The 17,325-nt window shown below is 44.9% G+C and overlaps 1 protein-coding gene and 1 long non-coding RNA gene across 19 annotated transcripts in view; one reads left to right on the top strand and one right to left on the bottom strand.

Annotated features, from left to right (window-relative positions):
* Tacc2 (transforming acidic coiled-coil containing protein 2) overlaps positions 1-17,325 on the bottom strand; it is a 220,974-nt gene that overhangs the window by 187,403 nt on the left and 16,246 nt on the right. For 13 of the 18 annotated variants that reach the window (XM_031388530.1, XM_031388533.1, XM_031388538.1 and 10 more), the window contains exon 2: positions 8,320-8,398. In XM_031388530.1, coding sequence (XP_031244390.1) covers positions 8,320-8,352 — 33 coding nt within the window. In that variant the 5' untranslated portion in view covers positions 8,353-8,398. Of the gene's footprint in view, positions 1-8,319; positions 8,507-10,896; positions 11,026-11,049; positions 11,125-17,325 lie in introns of those variants that run through there. The other 5 variants (XM_031388532.1, XM_031388537.1, XM_031388531.1 and 2 more) reach the window with 3 other exon arrangements.
* The window catches only part of LOC116103086, a 20,850-nt gene continuing 16,302 nt past the window's right edge, over positions 12,778-17,325 (top strand). Inside the window, exon 1 of the long non-coding RNA XR_004123386.1 lies at positions 12,778-12,944. This is a non-coding gene — a long non-coding RNA (uncharacterized LOC116103086). The remainder of the gene's footprint in view (positions 12,945-17,325) is intronic.

Here is a 17,325-nt window from a genome sequence, read left to right as displayed (position 1 = left end):
CACCACCTTCCCCTTCCTGCCTGGTATGTGGAGAACCTGAGGGGAAGCATAGGCCCTTGGACTCCCATTCCCAACTCCCAGCCGTATGCTGGCAGTGCCTGGGTACACAGGAGACCTGGAACCATAGATTGTCCCAGATTCTGCTGTCTCTCACCCCGGACTGAGGACCCCCCACTATAGACTGGGTTCTGCCCCCCCTGAGCCGTGTCCCAGTTGCACTCCAGGCACCCCAGTGGGGTGAGGCAGACATGTTCTTTTCAACAAATAAAACTGGGGCATAAACATTCATGGCCAAAACAAGCCATGTTAAAGTAACAAACAAATAACAAACCCTCATCTTCAAGAGAATGGGAACATAAACCAAAAATTGGGAGATAGTATTTGCATTTAAAATGAGCACTCAAAATTCAATAGTAAGATGCTGAGTGTGAGGGGGACATACCTCTGCATAGCAAGTCCCAGACTAGCCAAAGCTACATAGTGATGCGCCCAGAAGACATGAGTGTGGGAGAGCCAGCCCTGCCTCTTGTCTGCTGTGAGGTTATATCAGCAAGGGAGAAACCCCCTCCCTCCATTTGCCCTTGCCATAGGCCATCAGGCAAGAGAGCTGGTGCCCAGTGGATCATGGATCAGGAGAGTTAACCCTGCCCCTGCTGCAGCACTTGGGGGAACAGGCCCTGCACCTCACCTGGGCAGCACAGTAGAGCTGACCCTGATGGTGGGGGTGGGGGTGAGCCGGCCCAAAGGGTGCGAGTGTGGGAGAGTTGCCCCATCCCCTGCAACTTGCCTGAGGTGCAACAGCCTGTTTGAGGGACAGATGCTCTCCTTCATCCTGGACTCTCGTCATCTATGGCAGGCTAGAGAGCTGGCCCCAGGGTCATGAGAGTACTGGCCATGTCCTGTTCCTCACCTGGGCATCAGCCTAGAGGAGCTGGCCCCCAGGCCCTGAGAGCTGGTGGGCTGACCATCTCTCAGGCCCAGATCTAGGGCTTTGAGTTGGCCCACCTCAACACCTACTCCACTGATGAACTGCTAGAGTGCACAAAGGGGCTGGTTCTATAGATCCAAAACTCCAGGATCTCTGTGACACACAGGGCAACAACATGATTATCTGAGAGGAGTTCCAGTGAAGTTCTAATATTGATGAGTAGCAGAAGCCAGAGGCCTCGAACCAAATCAACGAGTCACTACAATGAACATTTGCAAAGAAGTGTGGACAAAAGGGTATACTGTGGGACACACTGACACACTTAAGCTTCCACACTGAGATTCTTTTTTTTTCTCTGTTGGGAGGGAAGTTGCAAGGGCAGAGGGTGGGCCCAAGGGAGGGGGAGATAAGTGGGATTGGGTTGCATAATGTGAAATTCACAAAGAACCAATAAAAAAAAGTTTAAAAAGAAAAAAGAAAAAGAAAGAAATGGTCCCATGACTTTGAAAGCTCACCAAAGGAGACACAGAGGCAAATAGCACAGGACAGGATGTTCCTCACCATATGCCATCAAGAAAGTGCCAAGTAAAGCACCAGTGAGACACCATTACGTATCTGTGAGGATGACTGAGATCTAGATCCCTGCCCATACTCAACTCTGGGGAGGATGGGACTGTGAACTGGAGTAACATTCTGAACAGGTGGCTGGACAGCTTCTTATGAAACTAAACCTTCCCTTATCGCATGATAGAGAAACCACACCCCTTCATATCTATCCAAAGGGATTATAGCTTATGTCCTCCTAAGACATCAGCATGGACGTTCACTGCAAGTTTGCCCAACACTTGAGAGCGTCCAAGCATGGTTCTGGGCAGATAAGTAAACTGCGTCTAAAAAGTAGGATGTTATTCAGTACTGAGAGAGAGAGAGAGAAAGATAGAGAGGAGAGAGACAACTATCAAGACAGGAAAAGAAACAGGACTTTCAGGTACATGTTGCTAAAGCAAAGAAGTCAATCCAAAAGCACTGTGTACTGTATAATTCTAATTGTATGATGATGTGGAAAAGATGCAACTGTTGAAACAATACAAAGAATTGTGGTGGCTCCTGGGATAAAGACGCTGTCATACAAGCCTGGTAACCTGGATTCTTTTCCCAGAACCCACATAAGAGTGGAAGGAGTGAACTGAGTCCATAAAGATATCCTCTGCACACACACACACACACACACACACACGATGTGGCATGCATATGTACATATACACACACTGATGAGGATAAAATATGAAAGTAAGCGTTTTTGAAGATCTCAGTTGCCAGGGCCTGAAGAATGGGCAAAGGTCAAGCATAGAGGATTTTTAGGATTTTAGGAATATGATACGTTTACACAAAGTACATGCAGTTACATATGTCATAGTCCACAGAATGTAACTGTCAAAAATGAATCTTCACTACAGAAGTAGATGCTCATAGCTATCCATTGGACTGAATACAGGGTCCCTAATAAAGGAGCTAGAGAAAGGACCCACGGAACTGAAGGAGATTGAAGCCCCATAGGAGGAAAAGCAATATGAACTAACTAGTAACCCCAGAGCTCCCAGGGACTGAACCACCAACCAAAGAGTACACATTGTGGGACTCATAGCTCCAGCTGCATGTGTAGCAAAGGATGGTCTAGTTGGTCCTGTAAATGCTCTGTGCCCCAGTGTAGGGGAATGCCAGAGCCAGGAAGCAGGGGAGGATAGGTTGGTGAGCAGGAAGAAGGGGAAGGGGTAAGGGGTATTTCAGAGGGGAAACCAGGAAACATTTGAAATGTAAATAAAGAAAATATCTAAAAAAAAAAAAAAGCCGGGCAGTGGTGCACACCTTTAATCCAGCCTGGTCTACATAGTGAGTTCCAGGACAGCCAGGGCTAACCAGAGAAACCCTGTCTCGAAAACCAAAAAACCAAAAAACTAAAAAAAAAAAAACCAAAAAAAAAGAACAAACAACCCCCCCCCAAAAAAACCAAAAAACTAACCAAACAAAAAAAGAATGACTTTATATAAAGTATGGATGGCAAGTGAAAAGATGTGTCAATAGGGCTTTGCCAGCTCTGAGAAGCATAGAACCCTTGTGGAGGAAGCTGATGAGGATAGCTATAAAACTAAAACTAACCTAAGGAAAGAAAGTCAGTCAGTATGGGTGGCACATACCTGTAATTCCAGCACTGGGAAGTGGAGACAGGAGGATTAAGAGCTCAAGGCCATTCTGGGTACAGGAGTCCCTGTTGGAGTTGGGGAGCAGGGGAGAGGAGACAAAGACCGGAGACAGAGAGGAAAAAGGAAAACCTGATGAATCTCAAACCTAAACCTTGCACTTTATGAAAGTTAATTCATGGCTCATCATGGATTTAAATATAAAATGTTAAACATTAAAGATTTTGGGAAAATAGAATTAAAGAAAATCTCCAGGACATAGAGCAAGGCAGAACACTTAGGCTTAACAGTAGAAGAACTATCTTCAAGAAAAACGGATACACTGTGCCTCACTAAAATTAAAATGCTGTCTTATATAAGACCTATGAAGAAGATGGAAAGATAAGTTATAGAACAAGGAAGCATCTAAGAATCACAATTTCACTTCTAGATTTAGGTAAATAACTCTCAAAAGTAAACTTTCAAAACCTAACACTAAAATAATAACAACATTTATAAAACAAGCAAAAGATATTTCACCAAAGAGATTAGTTGTCCATTACCCACAGGAGATACGCTCCTAGACCCTGGTAGTTGTCTCAAAGATGGGTAGAAATGATGGGCTACACCAACCCTGCACTGATTCTGCTCTCCGATATACATATAGACCTATGATGAAGTTTGCTTACAAAGTAGTCAAGTAAGAGAACAACAACAATAACTAAGAAAAAACAACAATAACAACACACTACTGAGTAAATGTTATGACTAGTTCCTTTTTTTTGTTTTATTTTTTGAGACAGGGTTTTACTGTGTAGGTCTTGGCTATCCTGGAGCTCACTCTGTAGACCAGTGTGTCCTTGAACTCACAGAGAGCCACCCAATTCTGCCTCCAAAGTACTGGAATAAAAGCTGTGAACTACCACTACCCAGCTCATAATGGGTTTATTTTTCCCCTTCAAAGATCTTTTAAATTTTTAGTTGTGTGTATGTCTGTGTCTGTATATCTGTATGTCTCTGTGCACAGTTTTGGTGCAGATGCTAAAAGAGGCCAGAAGAGGGCATTGAGATATCCTGGAGATGGAGTAACAAGGAGGTTGTATGCTTGTTTTGGGTGCTGGGAACTAAACTCCCCTTCTCTAAAAGAACAGTAAGCTCTTAACCTCTCTCGAGACCTCAAGGATCTTATTATACTGTATGTGCCCTCTGTGTGACAGTGTAAGATGACAGTGTCTACTGGATGGTTGGAGAGCAGTGCATGGTAGCACTGTGATGTCATCTTGGGCTGCTGTGAGAGGACAACTTAAAGATAAGCCTGCAGTATGGTTGGTATGACATATGAGAAGGTTGTTAAGTGACTAGCCAATGGTGATTGTGCAGCATGCATAGCTTCTCCAGTGACTGATTTCCAGTCCCAGAGAGCTCTACAGGTACTTCTCAGATGCAGGAAACTGATCATTCATTGTGAGTATATGTGAGTGTGTGTGTGAATGTGAGTGTGGGAAGGTAAGTGGCTGGGAAACATCATGACTAGGACATATCTTTATGGAATAAACATGCAATCATATGAGCCAGAAATTGAATACTTGGGTGTCTATCTCAGAAAAGTGAAAATGAACACACATGGAGCTGGAGAGATGGCTCAGTAGTTAAGAGCACCATTTGCTCTTCCAAAGGTCCTGAATTCAACTCCCAGCAACCACATGTTGGCTCATAACCATCTATAATGGGATCTGATGCCCTTTGCTGGGGTGTCTGAAGACAGCAACAGTGTACTCACATATATAAAATAAATAAATCTTAAAAAAAAAAAGAAAAGAAAAAGGAAAATGAAAAGAACAGACACACACTCAGACATTCACACTCATTCACACTCACAGATACTCATACATACTCACACATACTCACACATACTCCCACTCACTCACATAAACACATTCACACACTCACATTCACACATACACTCACATATACTCATGCTTATACACAACTCACAGATACACTCACTCACATTCTCTCTCTCTCTCACATGCACACACACACACACACACACACACACACACACACACACACGAGTGCATGCCTATATACAAATGCACATGGCAACTTCATTTGGAATAGCGAAAAACTAGAAACAAAACAAATATGCTTTGGAGAGAGAGGATGACCTGAGAACTGGATTGCATCTCCATGGCATAGAATACAACTCCATAGTAGCAGAAAACAATACACAATAGCTTGGGTATATTGTGAGAGTATTCTGCCACTGGGAAAAAAAACAAGTTCTACCAGCTCTAAAAGATAAAACACCGTCTGACCCTGTCACACAGAGCTCTTCTACTTCAGTTGTGTCTGTATTACAGGCCTTAAAACCTGATCATGGACCTGAGGCATATGCTTCAAAAGGAGCCAGTCTCCTGAGGTAGTCAATCACTGACATCTCCTAGCTCAGATGTGTTCCAGATTGGTCTCCGCTAAAGTCTGGGGAGAGATCTGCATGCTTTCTTCATTCAGGCATAAAGGTGCCCTAAGAAATGTTTCGTTATTAGCTAAAACTGAGATTAAACATTATTTCCTGGCCTCCACAGTGTTTCAATAGTCTTAATTGATTTCCTAGCTGTAATTAGCTTGGAATTTTTACTAAGAAGCTGTCTTACCAGACAGGGTGTCTCAAGAGTTAGAGCTAACAGTTAGGCATTTATTATCAGAACAGTCCCACACAAGGCAGAATTGTTTTACATTCCAGAGGGAAGTTGTAGGGCTTCTGTCACTAATTATCTATGTTACAGCCAAGGAATACTAGTATACGACCTTCAGCTACTTGCCTAAGACAGACCCAGATAATTTATCTTGGGGCTACCAAAATAGTCCAAGGAGGAGGACACCACTGCTCCTCTGCTTTACACCTGGCTTCTTGCTCTCACTGACCTTGATGTAGCTGCCTCCTGCCTACGTGACTTCTGTTGTTTGGCCTGTTCTCTGTATACTATTTAAGCCTGATTTTCACTTTGTACAAATTGCATTCAGATACCATACTCCCTTGTGTCGTTTTCTGTTTGTCACTCGCCGAATACTTGGCCCACCAGGCCAGAACTTTTATCACCCCACAGAACAAGAGGTCCCCGAAGCAACCCAGTCCGTGGCATGACCCTATACTTATAATATTCTTGAAATGATAAAACTGTAGGATAGTATCGGTTGCCAGACTGGGTGTGGCTATAAAGGACAGCAAGAAGACTCTGGCTATGGACAGGCTCTTCAAACTTGGCCATCTCAATGTCTACATGGTAAAACCGTAGGATAATTTTGCAAGATGTCATGCTTGAAGCTCTCTCTTTGTATTTTTAAAACTATACATAAACTTGTCACTATCTTAAATTAAAAAACTAAAGTAAACAAGTAAATAGCCAACAAGACAGCTCAGTGAACAAAGGCACCTGCTGACAAGGTTGATGGCCTGAGTTTGGTTTCCAGGACCCACACGGTAGGAGAGAACCGACGGCTTTCTTGGCCTCCACACATGTGCCGTGGCACATGCATGCTTCCACCCAGACAATAAGTAAGATGCATGCAAAAATAAAACATTAAAGACTTGGTAGAAAAATACAGGCTTCTGACTTCCTTTAGAACCAACAGGAAAATCTTACTGCACTGGGCCACTTTTGCCCAGGCCTGCAATTGCCTGGAGTTGGTGATAGCTGTGGCCTCCATTAGGCTAGACCCACCAGTTTGCCACAGTCCTTATCTCTCCCTATTGTCTCATACCCATGGTTATTGCTTCTGGCCTGTTACCTAAAATTGTTGGATATTTTTGCTACTTTTTTTTCTTTTCACATTAATACTATTTTCCTGCGTGAGGAAAAAAAAATCTTCCCAAACTGATTGGAAAGAAGGAAGTGTGAATGTATTTTTTTTAAGGGGGGGCCTCATGTGTGTTTAGGACACTCTTAATCCTGGATGTCATTCCTCAGGTACTATCCACCTTGTTCTTTGAGACAGGGTCTCTCACTGGAATGAAAACTTTCCCAGGGTGCTCCCATTTCCATCTCCCCAGCACTGGGATTAAAAGGATTAAAAGTGCTGCCTAGTGTTCAGTCCAACACCCTCCTTTTACTGAGGAGGAAATACCATAAAAAGCTGTGAGTGGGGGCTGGTGAGATGGCTCAGCGGGTAAGAGCACTGACTTCTTTTCCGAAGGTCCTGAGTTCAAATCTCAGCAACCACATGGTGGCTCACAACCACCTGTAATAAGATCTGACGCCCTCTTCTGGGGTGTCTGAAGACAGCCACAGTGTACTTATATATAATAATAAATAAATCTTTGGGCCGGAGCGAGCAGGGACTGAGTGACCAGAAGTTGACTGGAGCAAGAAGACGTCCTAAAAATTTAATTTCCAACAACCACATGAAGGCTCACAACCATCTGTACAGCTACAGTGTACTCATATACATAAAATAAATAAATAAATCTTTAAAAAAAAAGTGCGTGCTTCTGTGCCTAGGTTCTGTACACTTGTACGTAGGTTCTGTAGGATTGAATTCTGGTCCACATACTTGTGGAGCATACACTTCAACTAAAGTGTTTCCCCAGCTGCAGGCTGCTTCCAAAATCTAACTTCCCCAATCACAGAGGCCCATACCATTAATCCAAAATGTTTACACTCTGTGAGACAACGGGAAAGTATCTCTGCCCTTGTTCACCAGGGCACTAAACTAAAATCCTCAAACTTAAAGAATGGCAAAACCTGGATATGTATCATTAACCCAGACTTACCTGATGAAAGTTAAAAGTCTGTTCTCCAACTGTGAAAACTTTGTCTGACTGGGGGTGGGGGGAACAACTATTTGCATTAAATCAGCACTCATACATTTGCAAATCATTTTAATCTCTGTCTAATCTGTAGAAGCTGCCTAGTAGATAAAATCTGGAGGAAATGTGCTCAATTCTCATTATAACAGTTTTAAAAGCATAGGGTAAAAAGGAGCACTCAGGACTTGTAAACCGGGGCTACTGAGGTACTAAAGGAATTCTGAAAATGTAATGAAGGAATGGCCCCACAGGTACAAATACGGCAGGCGGAGGATGTGTCCTCCCCTGCCTCTCACTGGAGCTGTAAACGAGTTTTTGGGGGGCTGGGGGAGGGGGGACTGGCGTAGTCACGTCAGCATAGAGACCTGCGCGGCAGGAGGCGGGAGAGAGCTTCCTGAACCCACCTGATGGTCCGAGGTGCTGTTCTCGTTGCCCATGGTGACTCAGGGTGCCCAGCGTCCCTCAGAGTGTTGGTCAGAGTGACTGGAAAAAATGAAAGGGCATAAACACCTGGAAAGGGGAAGGAGAGCCGAGGCTTTCTCCTCTGCTCATCTCCCCAAACTCAGAGCCAGAGGGCGAATGTTTATCTCTTCAGCCACATCATGGAAAATCACTTTGGAAGGGTTTTCCTTTGCAACATGCCGCCCAGACATCTTTCCCAATACGGGCTGGTGTTTTCACTCCCCGCCCAGGGTTGGCTGCAGCTTCTGAAAGGCAAGTTTGTTCCTGAATCTGAGTTAAAGCCAGCGTGCACACATATGCACATACGCAAACGAGTGACAACTCCCTCCACCCCAACCACAAATGCCAAGTAGCCTGGGGTACACCGCTCCCAGGAGGGTTTTCTGTTTCTGACAGTACTCAGTTTGGAAACTCAGCGCGGCTGCTTTCTTGCTGTTGGTGACAGCACAGCCTGCTGTCAAACATTAGGAGGTGTGAATCTACTTCTCTCCAACAAGATGATTTTCCTCCTCCTTTCCTTCTGAACACTTGTTGCATCGACTCGCCTTCACGTCTGTGTATGTGGGCTCCTTGCTGATGGAAATGGCTATCTGGGGGCCAGGCTAGGAACAAATACTCCTATGAAGCTGCCGAGGGGCATTCGGTGACGTATTAACAATCCTCCTAACTAAAATGTGCCCTAAACAATTATCAGAGAGGCACTACCCCTTGCCTGACATCACTTGCTAGATTTCAGAGACCAAGCTGCCACGCTCACTTACTTTCTTTATGGAAAAACCAAACCATAGAAACTTTAAACAGTCAGACATATTTTAAAGCTGGTGCCTTAGAGAACAACAGACACACGATGCAGTGGGGAGGACCAGAGTTCAAGCCCCAGAACCCATATAAAAAGTCTGCTGGGAGCCAGGCAGTGGTGGTGCACGCTTTTAATCTCAGCACTTGGGAGGCAGAGGCAGGCGGATTTCTGAGTTCGAGGCCAACCTGGTCTACAGAGTGAGTTCCAGGACAGCTGGGACTACACAGAGAAAAAAAGAAAAACCAAACCAACCAAACAAAAAACCCCAACCTGTTGGCTTGCTTAGTTATCTGACTAACACTGACTAAAAAGTACAGGCTATACATACCGAACAACCATTGACCAATAGAATGTAAGTATTGTGAGCAGGCCCAATTAAAATGTGTCTAGGGATTGAGGGTGTGGCTCAGTGAAAGAGCCTTTGCCTAGAATACACAAGGCCTGGTTCTGCTAAAATGAAGTTCTTCAAAATGTATGACATGGCACTGATGTCAGCCCCAAGCTCAAGTCTCTTGCTCCTAACTCTTTTTTTTTTTGTTAAAGATTTATTTATTTATTTCATGTATATGAATACACACTGCAGCTGTACAGATAATTGTGAGCCTTCTTCTGGTTGTTGGGAATTGACTTTTAGGATCCCTGATCGATCCGGTCAACCCTGCTCACTCCAATCCGGCCCGCTCACTCAGGCCCAAAGATTTATTTATTTTTATAAATAAGTACACTGTAGCTTTCTTCAGTCTCACCAGAAGAGGGCGTCAGATCTCATTACGGGTGGTTGTGAGCCACCATGTGGTTGCTAGGATTTGAACTCAGGACCTTCAGAAGAGCAGTTGGTGCTCTTACCCGCTGAGCCGTCTTACCAGCCCTTGCTCCTAACTCTTAAATTAAGAGAATCCAGCTCATCATCAGTATCTGAAAGCATTATCATTATATTGAAATCAAGATACTGATGTTCATATCTCACTTAAATGATACTGAAATCATTGTCAGTATGTGAAATCAATAATTTCAGTTAACTTGCTTTGAATACTCACCCCACATATATATCATACTAAGCTGTAGAATGATAAAAAATATCATTTATTTTAAACTGATCTGTTCAGTTCAATTTTTATTTTAATTTTGAAAATGGTTCCTTATAAGTAAATAACGTTGCTAGAATCATTATTTCCTAATCAACTATTAACTTCTTTATATGTATTAGGCTAAAATGCATGGTATTAAATTTCATACAGTCTATTGTAATATTAAACTTTTCCTTTTCAGCTTTTTTGAGACAGGGTCTCTCTACATAACCCTGGCTGTCCTGGAACTCCTATGTAGACCAGGGTGGTCTTGAACTTGCCTCTGCCTCTCAAATGCTGGAATTGAAGGTATGCATCACAACACCAAGATGAAATATTAATTTTTGATACTCATTTACTAAGTAAACTTAATAATTTTGTTTAAAAACCGTAAAAACTAGTTTTTAGGTGCCTTCAAACTCACTGTGTTGCTAAGGATAGCCTGATCCTCCTGCCCCCACCTCCTAAGTGCTGAACTGGCTTTTAAAACAGACAAAAAACCAAATGGCAAATCTCCTTCTGGCATAGTATGATGGAGGCAGCAAACAGAAGGCTGTAGACGCACATTGGAACCCTCCTCTGGGGACTTCAGGACAGGCTTCCTCGGCTGCCCCAGGCCCAAAAGGCAGGTTTCCCTACCTGTTCCCACTTACCTGCAGGGATAGTCTGCACTTTGAAGGCCCACGGCAAGTTTGCTTTTGAACAACTGGACTTTATCTTTACCCATTCAAATATCTGTGAGGTCTAAACCAAGCCCTGCTCCACTTGGACAAACAGCTGTTCCCCACCCTATGCTGTCTTCATACCTGGGCTGTGACTGAGCTTATCGGAGCCTTCCCGCCTGGGAATCTGCACCTCCCTACAGGTCACTCCCAGGCTTTTATGCAGAGCATTTTTCCCATTGGTGACGTCAGCAGAGGCTCCTTTCGGGACAGGCTTATTCTAACCACCTCTGCCCCTGATTGGTCACACTTAACACTGCTTGCTTTTGTGCATGAGATCAGGGAACAGATCTCTTTCTAGAAAGAAGTCATGTGTTCACGGAGCTTCTTGTGTACACCTGGGAAAATTCCACTGGTAGATACTATGGAAAGACAAAGAAAACTCGTGGAAACCAGATGACGCGGCAGTCTGGCACCCGTTGGTGTGTACAGAATGAACTTATCCAGGCGTGGTTTGAGTTTCACCTAGTGAAGTCATAAAAAAGCACTGCGTGACTAGATTCGCTGATAGGCGGGCCGCCTGCCCTCTGGGGTGAAGGAGACCAACAGACCTGACAGAGCCACAGGCACCCTGCCAAATAGTCTCCTGCCCGAGGTCTCCTACTCCCACAATCCCTTCACTTTTGACTCCCCAGTAAATGAAAGCCCCATGCAGAGAGCCCCGACCCTGTGCTGTGACCAGACAGAGCCACTCTGGGAAACAAGCCAGGGTTTTGTCCAAGGATTCCAGGGAGAATACTGCACACTCCCTGGAGGTGTTTAAGGCCCCTCCAGGGGAAAGTTGGCTGCAACAGAGCTCAGTACCCTACTTTGCATTTAAATAGAGCAGAATTGTGTAGGATTGGACAGATGACCAGATAATCACACCTTTTTTTTCAAGCTACACAATGAAATATTATTCAACCCTAAAAAGGAAGCATTGGTTCATGATACAATTTTGCTAAGTGTCAAAATGCATTGAGAAGTAAATGCAGACAGGCACAGTGGGCCACACATTGTGTAATTCCACTCATTCCACCTGCAAGAATTCCCAGAATTGACAAATCCACAGGAGCTAGGGGGGGCAAATAACAGCTGAGTGGGTAAAAGGGTTTATTTGATGTGCTAAAAGTGTTGTAGAATTAGAGGTAACAGCTCCACCGGCAACACCCGGGAACAGTGTGTGTACAGAATGTCACTGAATCACCCATTTAAAATTAAATACTTCAATTTACATTATCTGAATTTCATAATTACTTTTAGTTTTTGAGATCTGTAGTCCAGGGTGGCCATGTAGCTCAGGCTGGTCTTGAACTCCTGATTCTTCTGTCTCCACCTCCCAGGCGCTGGGATCAAAGGTGTACACTGTCATGCCTACCTATGATTTTCTTTTTTTAAAGTTGTGTTTTACGTCTTAGAATTCTGTGTAATAGATAGTTTGGGGGTAGGGGAGAATTCTGGCACGGTTGGGGAAAAGATTGAAGACCGTGTCTTTTCTGCTTATCAACACCAAAGGTCAAGTTTCAGAGGAATGAGAAGCAAGAATTCTCGCCTCTGTACCCTTAAATCACAGCGGATTTTTTTCTAGGGTAGAGAAAAACCCTATTAAGCAAAGGTCTTGTATGAACAGTTGCGAATGAAGAGTGGAGTCTTCAACAAGCACAAAGCCCAGTGAAAGTTGGGCACTGAGAAGGAAGGAGTGGGGAGCTGTTCCTGAAGGGGAGAAACACGAAACTAGCCAACTCTTGAAGGACGCTAGACCCTGGATGTGGGCATGCGCAGTTCTGTACATTTCCATGACATCACTTCCTTTCACTGCCCCCCCCACCAGCCCCGACTCCAGCTCTACAGCTCTTCTGAAAGGTGTGGGTGTTCAAGATTTTGCCAAGTGTGAGTGAGCTGAAGGCCCAGAGCTTTGGAGGGACGGCTCTGAGCAGGGAACCCTGGCTGAGTGACTGAGGCTGATTCAGGGAATGCTGTGGATTTAGGTGTACAGAGCGGTGAGTCAACCTCTTTCAGTACTGGTGCGTTGGGACGCCTTTCTCTTCCATGAAGATTTTTGTCTCCTTGCTATACCTTCCTGCGGTCGTCTCTCAGTTAGTGCCTGTGAGGACACCAGTCGAGCTGTAGATTAAGGCCCACCAGTATGACTATTATATATAGCTCCTCCTTCAGGGCCCTGTCCCCAAATACAACCGTATCCCCAACACCCGGCCTTATGTTCTCAAAATGTGAATTCTGGAAGGATACAAACAAAATTTGAATTCCACCAGAAGAAATCTGGAGCTAGAAGACACTTGGAAAACACAGAACTAACGAATTCTAAACCTTTAGGAAGGCAAAGACACCGGCAGGACTCGATGTGGGACAGATTGGGCATCTGCTTTGGGAGGCTAGAGGTCACCAGGCACGTGATCTGCTTGGGGATGCTGGGGTGTAAAGTGTTTAACTGGAGGGAACAGAGGGCCTGGCTTGGAACAGGGAAGCTAGAAGAAAGAAGAGGGTTTGCAAGGGAGAGAGAGAAAGTGGAATTGGATAATTGTCTGGGCCAGCTCGATCCTGGTGCTGGAAGATTACAGGGTCAGGGAAGAGGCTGGGAGGGCAACGCAGCCATGCAAAAGCCTTCAGGCACCTTGCCCAGAACCATGCCACAGGCAGTTCTCTTAAGCACTAGCCTTGAATCTGGACCTCTACTAGGCAGCAGCCAGGGCCTCGACAGTGTTTTTGTTTCTTTTCTGTTGCTGTGATTAAACAACCCTGACCAAGGAAGTTTAGGAGAATAAAGAATTGATTTGGTTTATGATCCCAGACTAATCTCCATCCGTGAAGGCAAGTCAGGGCGTCACATCCCACAGAGAGCCGAGGGAGAACACAGAAAGGATTCCCGCTGCTTTCTCCTCAGCCTTTCTCCTCCTTTCTTCCATTCATCAGAACCTGCTATCTAGGGAAAGGCACTGCCCACATTCAGGGTGGTCTTCCTACCTCAAATATCAAAACAAAGCTGGGAGGTGGTGGTACAGGCCTTTAATCCCAGCACTTGGGAGACAGAGGCAGGCAGATCTCTGAGTTGGAGGACAGCCTGGTCTACAGAGTAAGTTCCAGGACAGCCAGGGCTATGTCTCAAAAAACCAAAACCAAAACAAACCAAAACAAAATACCAAAAATCATAACTGTCCCACACAGACATGCCAACAGGCCAAACTGGTATACATAATTCCTCATTTCCAGGTGAGTCTTGCTTGTGCCGAGTGGATAGCTCAAAGTAATCAGCACATGAAAGTATGTACTACCCTTGTAAAGACTCAGGTCTAAAAACCAACTATTTTAGATTGGACACAAAGAGGGCCTCCTCTTGTTTCAGTTCCCCTGAGAGCTAAAAATTCCCAGGTACCTTGGGACCCGAGGTTGTTATGACTGTCAGTGAAGTGAGGTGACTCTTCATGAGTAGTTTTTACTTAATGAGGGCTTGCCATAGTCTCGATACTGTGCTTGGCTCCAGTGTAATCTTTGTGACAAATCTGTATGGTCAGAGCCATTATAGCTCTTTAGCAAGTGTAGGACCAGAGGCTCACTAAGGTCGGAATGTGGCCAAAGGTAATCGAAGTAGAATTCCAGGGAGGACTCTTTGATCCTCTCCAATGCCTGATTCTTCTCAGGGCTTGAGCACGGGAGGTATGTCTCCAGTGTGTCAATCAAACATAAGATAGTTGCCCACAGAGAATATATGCTTCTATAGGTTCATCCTAAGACAGAATTTATTGACATGCTGTATCTGGGGGGTGGGGGGAGACTCAAAACAACCAAAACAAAACAACAACAACAAAAAAAAAAAACCACCAACAAACCAAAAAATAAAACAAAACAAAACTAACAAATAAACCCAAGGTAAGGGGACCAAGAAAAAAAAAAAAAAACACTACTCACATTACCCAGCTGGGTACATCACTATCTGGCACATACAGGGTATTCCATAAAGCTAAGTGCCCATTGTTGGCATGGAGGAAGGAAGCTGGTTGTCAAGCAGGTCAGAGCATTCAATTTGGCAGTAACTTCAGTTGTCCCCCTTGGACATAATATGTGGCTACTCTATCTCAGAAGAGCCTCAAGTGGGACACCAGGTATTGGGCATCGGCTCCTGTTAACTGTGCCTGGCTCCTGGCTAGGGCACCTATGTTCCATCCCACTCACTCCAGCTATGGCCCCAGAGTGCAGACAGCTATGACAGCCACAAAACTAAGTAGGTTACAAACAGTGCTTAGAAAACACAGACCCAGAGAATTCTAAGAAGCCTTGAGGAAGGCAAAGACACCAGCAGGACTCAGAGTGGGATAGATTAGGCATCTGCTTTGGGAGTCTAGGGGTCACCAGGCACATGGTCTGCTTAGGACTGCTTGTGCTACGGCCCTAGAATGCAGACGTTATTCAGACAAGGGAACTTGGGGAGGAAAATGGGCCACACTTACTGACCTGAGGGCATTTAGGCTGTACAAGCCTGAGCTACTGCCCATGACTAAGGGCCATGCCAAGAATAGGCCTAATTGGACATTTACTTATCTTAGTGGTGGCTTCTGAAACTACTCTTGGTGCCATCACTCCACTTGGACATGGCCAACAATCACCATGACTGTGGCTGCTGGATATCATCACCTCTGACACCTGCCCTGTCCACCCACCATCAGGCACCCACGGCTACTACTGCCAATGTGGAAGAAAGCAAATTAATGCATAGACCATGCTGACTACCTTTCTTACTGTGATAAAGTATACAGCAGGAACATCTTATGTGGGCGGATTTCTTTGTTGTGGCTTGTAATTTTACAGCAGGCAATTCGTGCCTGTCATTCACCGGGTGGCTCCACCCCAAACTCAGTGGCACCAAGACCTTGAAACAGGTTGCTAGCTCCTGCATTGATAGATCAGGAGGCAGAGGGACCTGCAGGTAGAAGGCCCCACCCATAGGCAATCTACTTCCTTCAGTAAGGTCCAACCTCCTGAAGGTTCTACACCTTCCAAAACAGTACCACTATTAGGGACCAAGTGTTTGAATACATGAATCTTTGGGGGACATTTTGCATTTACACTATAATACAGACTTTTTATCTGTTACCCCAGGAGCTGGGTCTGTGTCTTTTAAGATTGATGAGGATCTGGGTATTGAAACAGAGGCTCAGCAGTGCCCTGATCCTCTCTCTAGTGGCAGAATTGCAATGGGATTCGGGCATCAGCTCTGTGATGTCCCACTATGTACATGAATCGTGGCAGATCAGCTTCTTCCTTTGCACGCTGGCTTGTCTAACCCAGACATGGCACAGACTGGCCAACCCTCCCCACCTTGACAGATAGCACATGTGTATGAGGCCTTGTCCATTCATCTTTCAGAAGAGACCCACTGGGCAGGCAGTAGTTCCATTATCAAGGAGACTCTAGGGCCAGAGTCTTTTAGTATAAATAGCAATTCCACTGCCCACTTGGTGTGCAAACTCAAGCAAGTTGACATCTCCTGCTCAGTTTTGTCATTTCTGAATGGGCATCACAACAATACCTAGCTCACTCCTATAAAGCTCTTGAAATCAGACATTTAATGAACTGTGGACTAGTTATTAACAGCGGGGCTCTGTGGACTAGTTATTAACAGCGGGGCTCTTTGGAACCTTCAGGTAAATCTCTCTATAAAAGGAAGATTTTCTCCCCAACAGGAAAAACTGTGAATTTTAGATACAACTAATCAGTTACACTAGAAGCAGGTCACGTTTTCAATAAAGCACAGCCAACTAACGCTTGCATTGGCAGAGAAAAGTGTTTGACTGAAAAGTTTAGGCCTGGTGAGAAGAATGTCAGAAATTCTTCACCAAACCATTTATACAAAAATAATCGCTGAGCTAGTGACTCAGGCCAGTTCCTCAATGTGGCTACTTCTGGATGTTGGAGGCTCCTATAGTTACAGGTCCATCTCTCTGCTTTCTAACCCACAGAGATGTGAGTACGCCGCACACAGGCTTCTGCTGCTGTGTCTTATCACTGTGATGGACTGGTATCCCTGACACCAGGATAAATTCAGCCGCTTCTGACAGGTGTTCAGTCTCAATGAGGAATAGAACTTACACAGGAGCCAAGGGTATACATGGGGACATGAAGTATGGAAGAGAACAGCTGTGCAGGGCCTCATGTGGGTAGGTCAGGTAGAGAATGCCACTGCAGCCCCAGACTGTGGACCTAGGCTGTGCAGGCATGGGCAAGAAGGGAACTGGAGAACAAAGATAAAGAAGCTAAGTGGGAACAACTCCATCCATCCATCCATGATAGGACAGAGGCACAGGGAGGTTTCCCAGACTCACCTGCCCTGAGAGAGCACTATTTGTAACCTACTTGGCTTTGTGGAGA

This window comes from Mastomys coucha, unplaced genomic scaffold, assembly GCF_008632895.1.
Source record: "Mastomys coucha isolate ucsf_1 unplaced genomic scaffold, UCSF_Mcou_1 pScaffold21, whole genome shotgun sequence".
In the NCBI taxonomy this organism is placed as follows: Eukaryota; Metazoa; Chordata; class Mammalia; order Rodentia; family Muridae; genus Mastomys; species Mastomys coucha.
The sequence above is the reverse complement of the archived record's forward strand: the minus strand, read 5'-3'. Positions and strand labels throughout refer to the sequence as shown.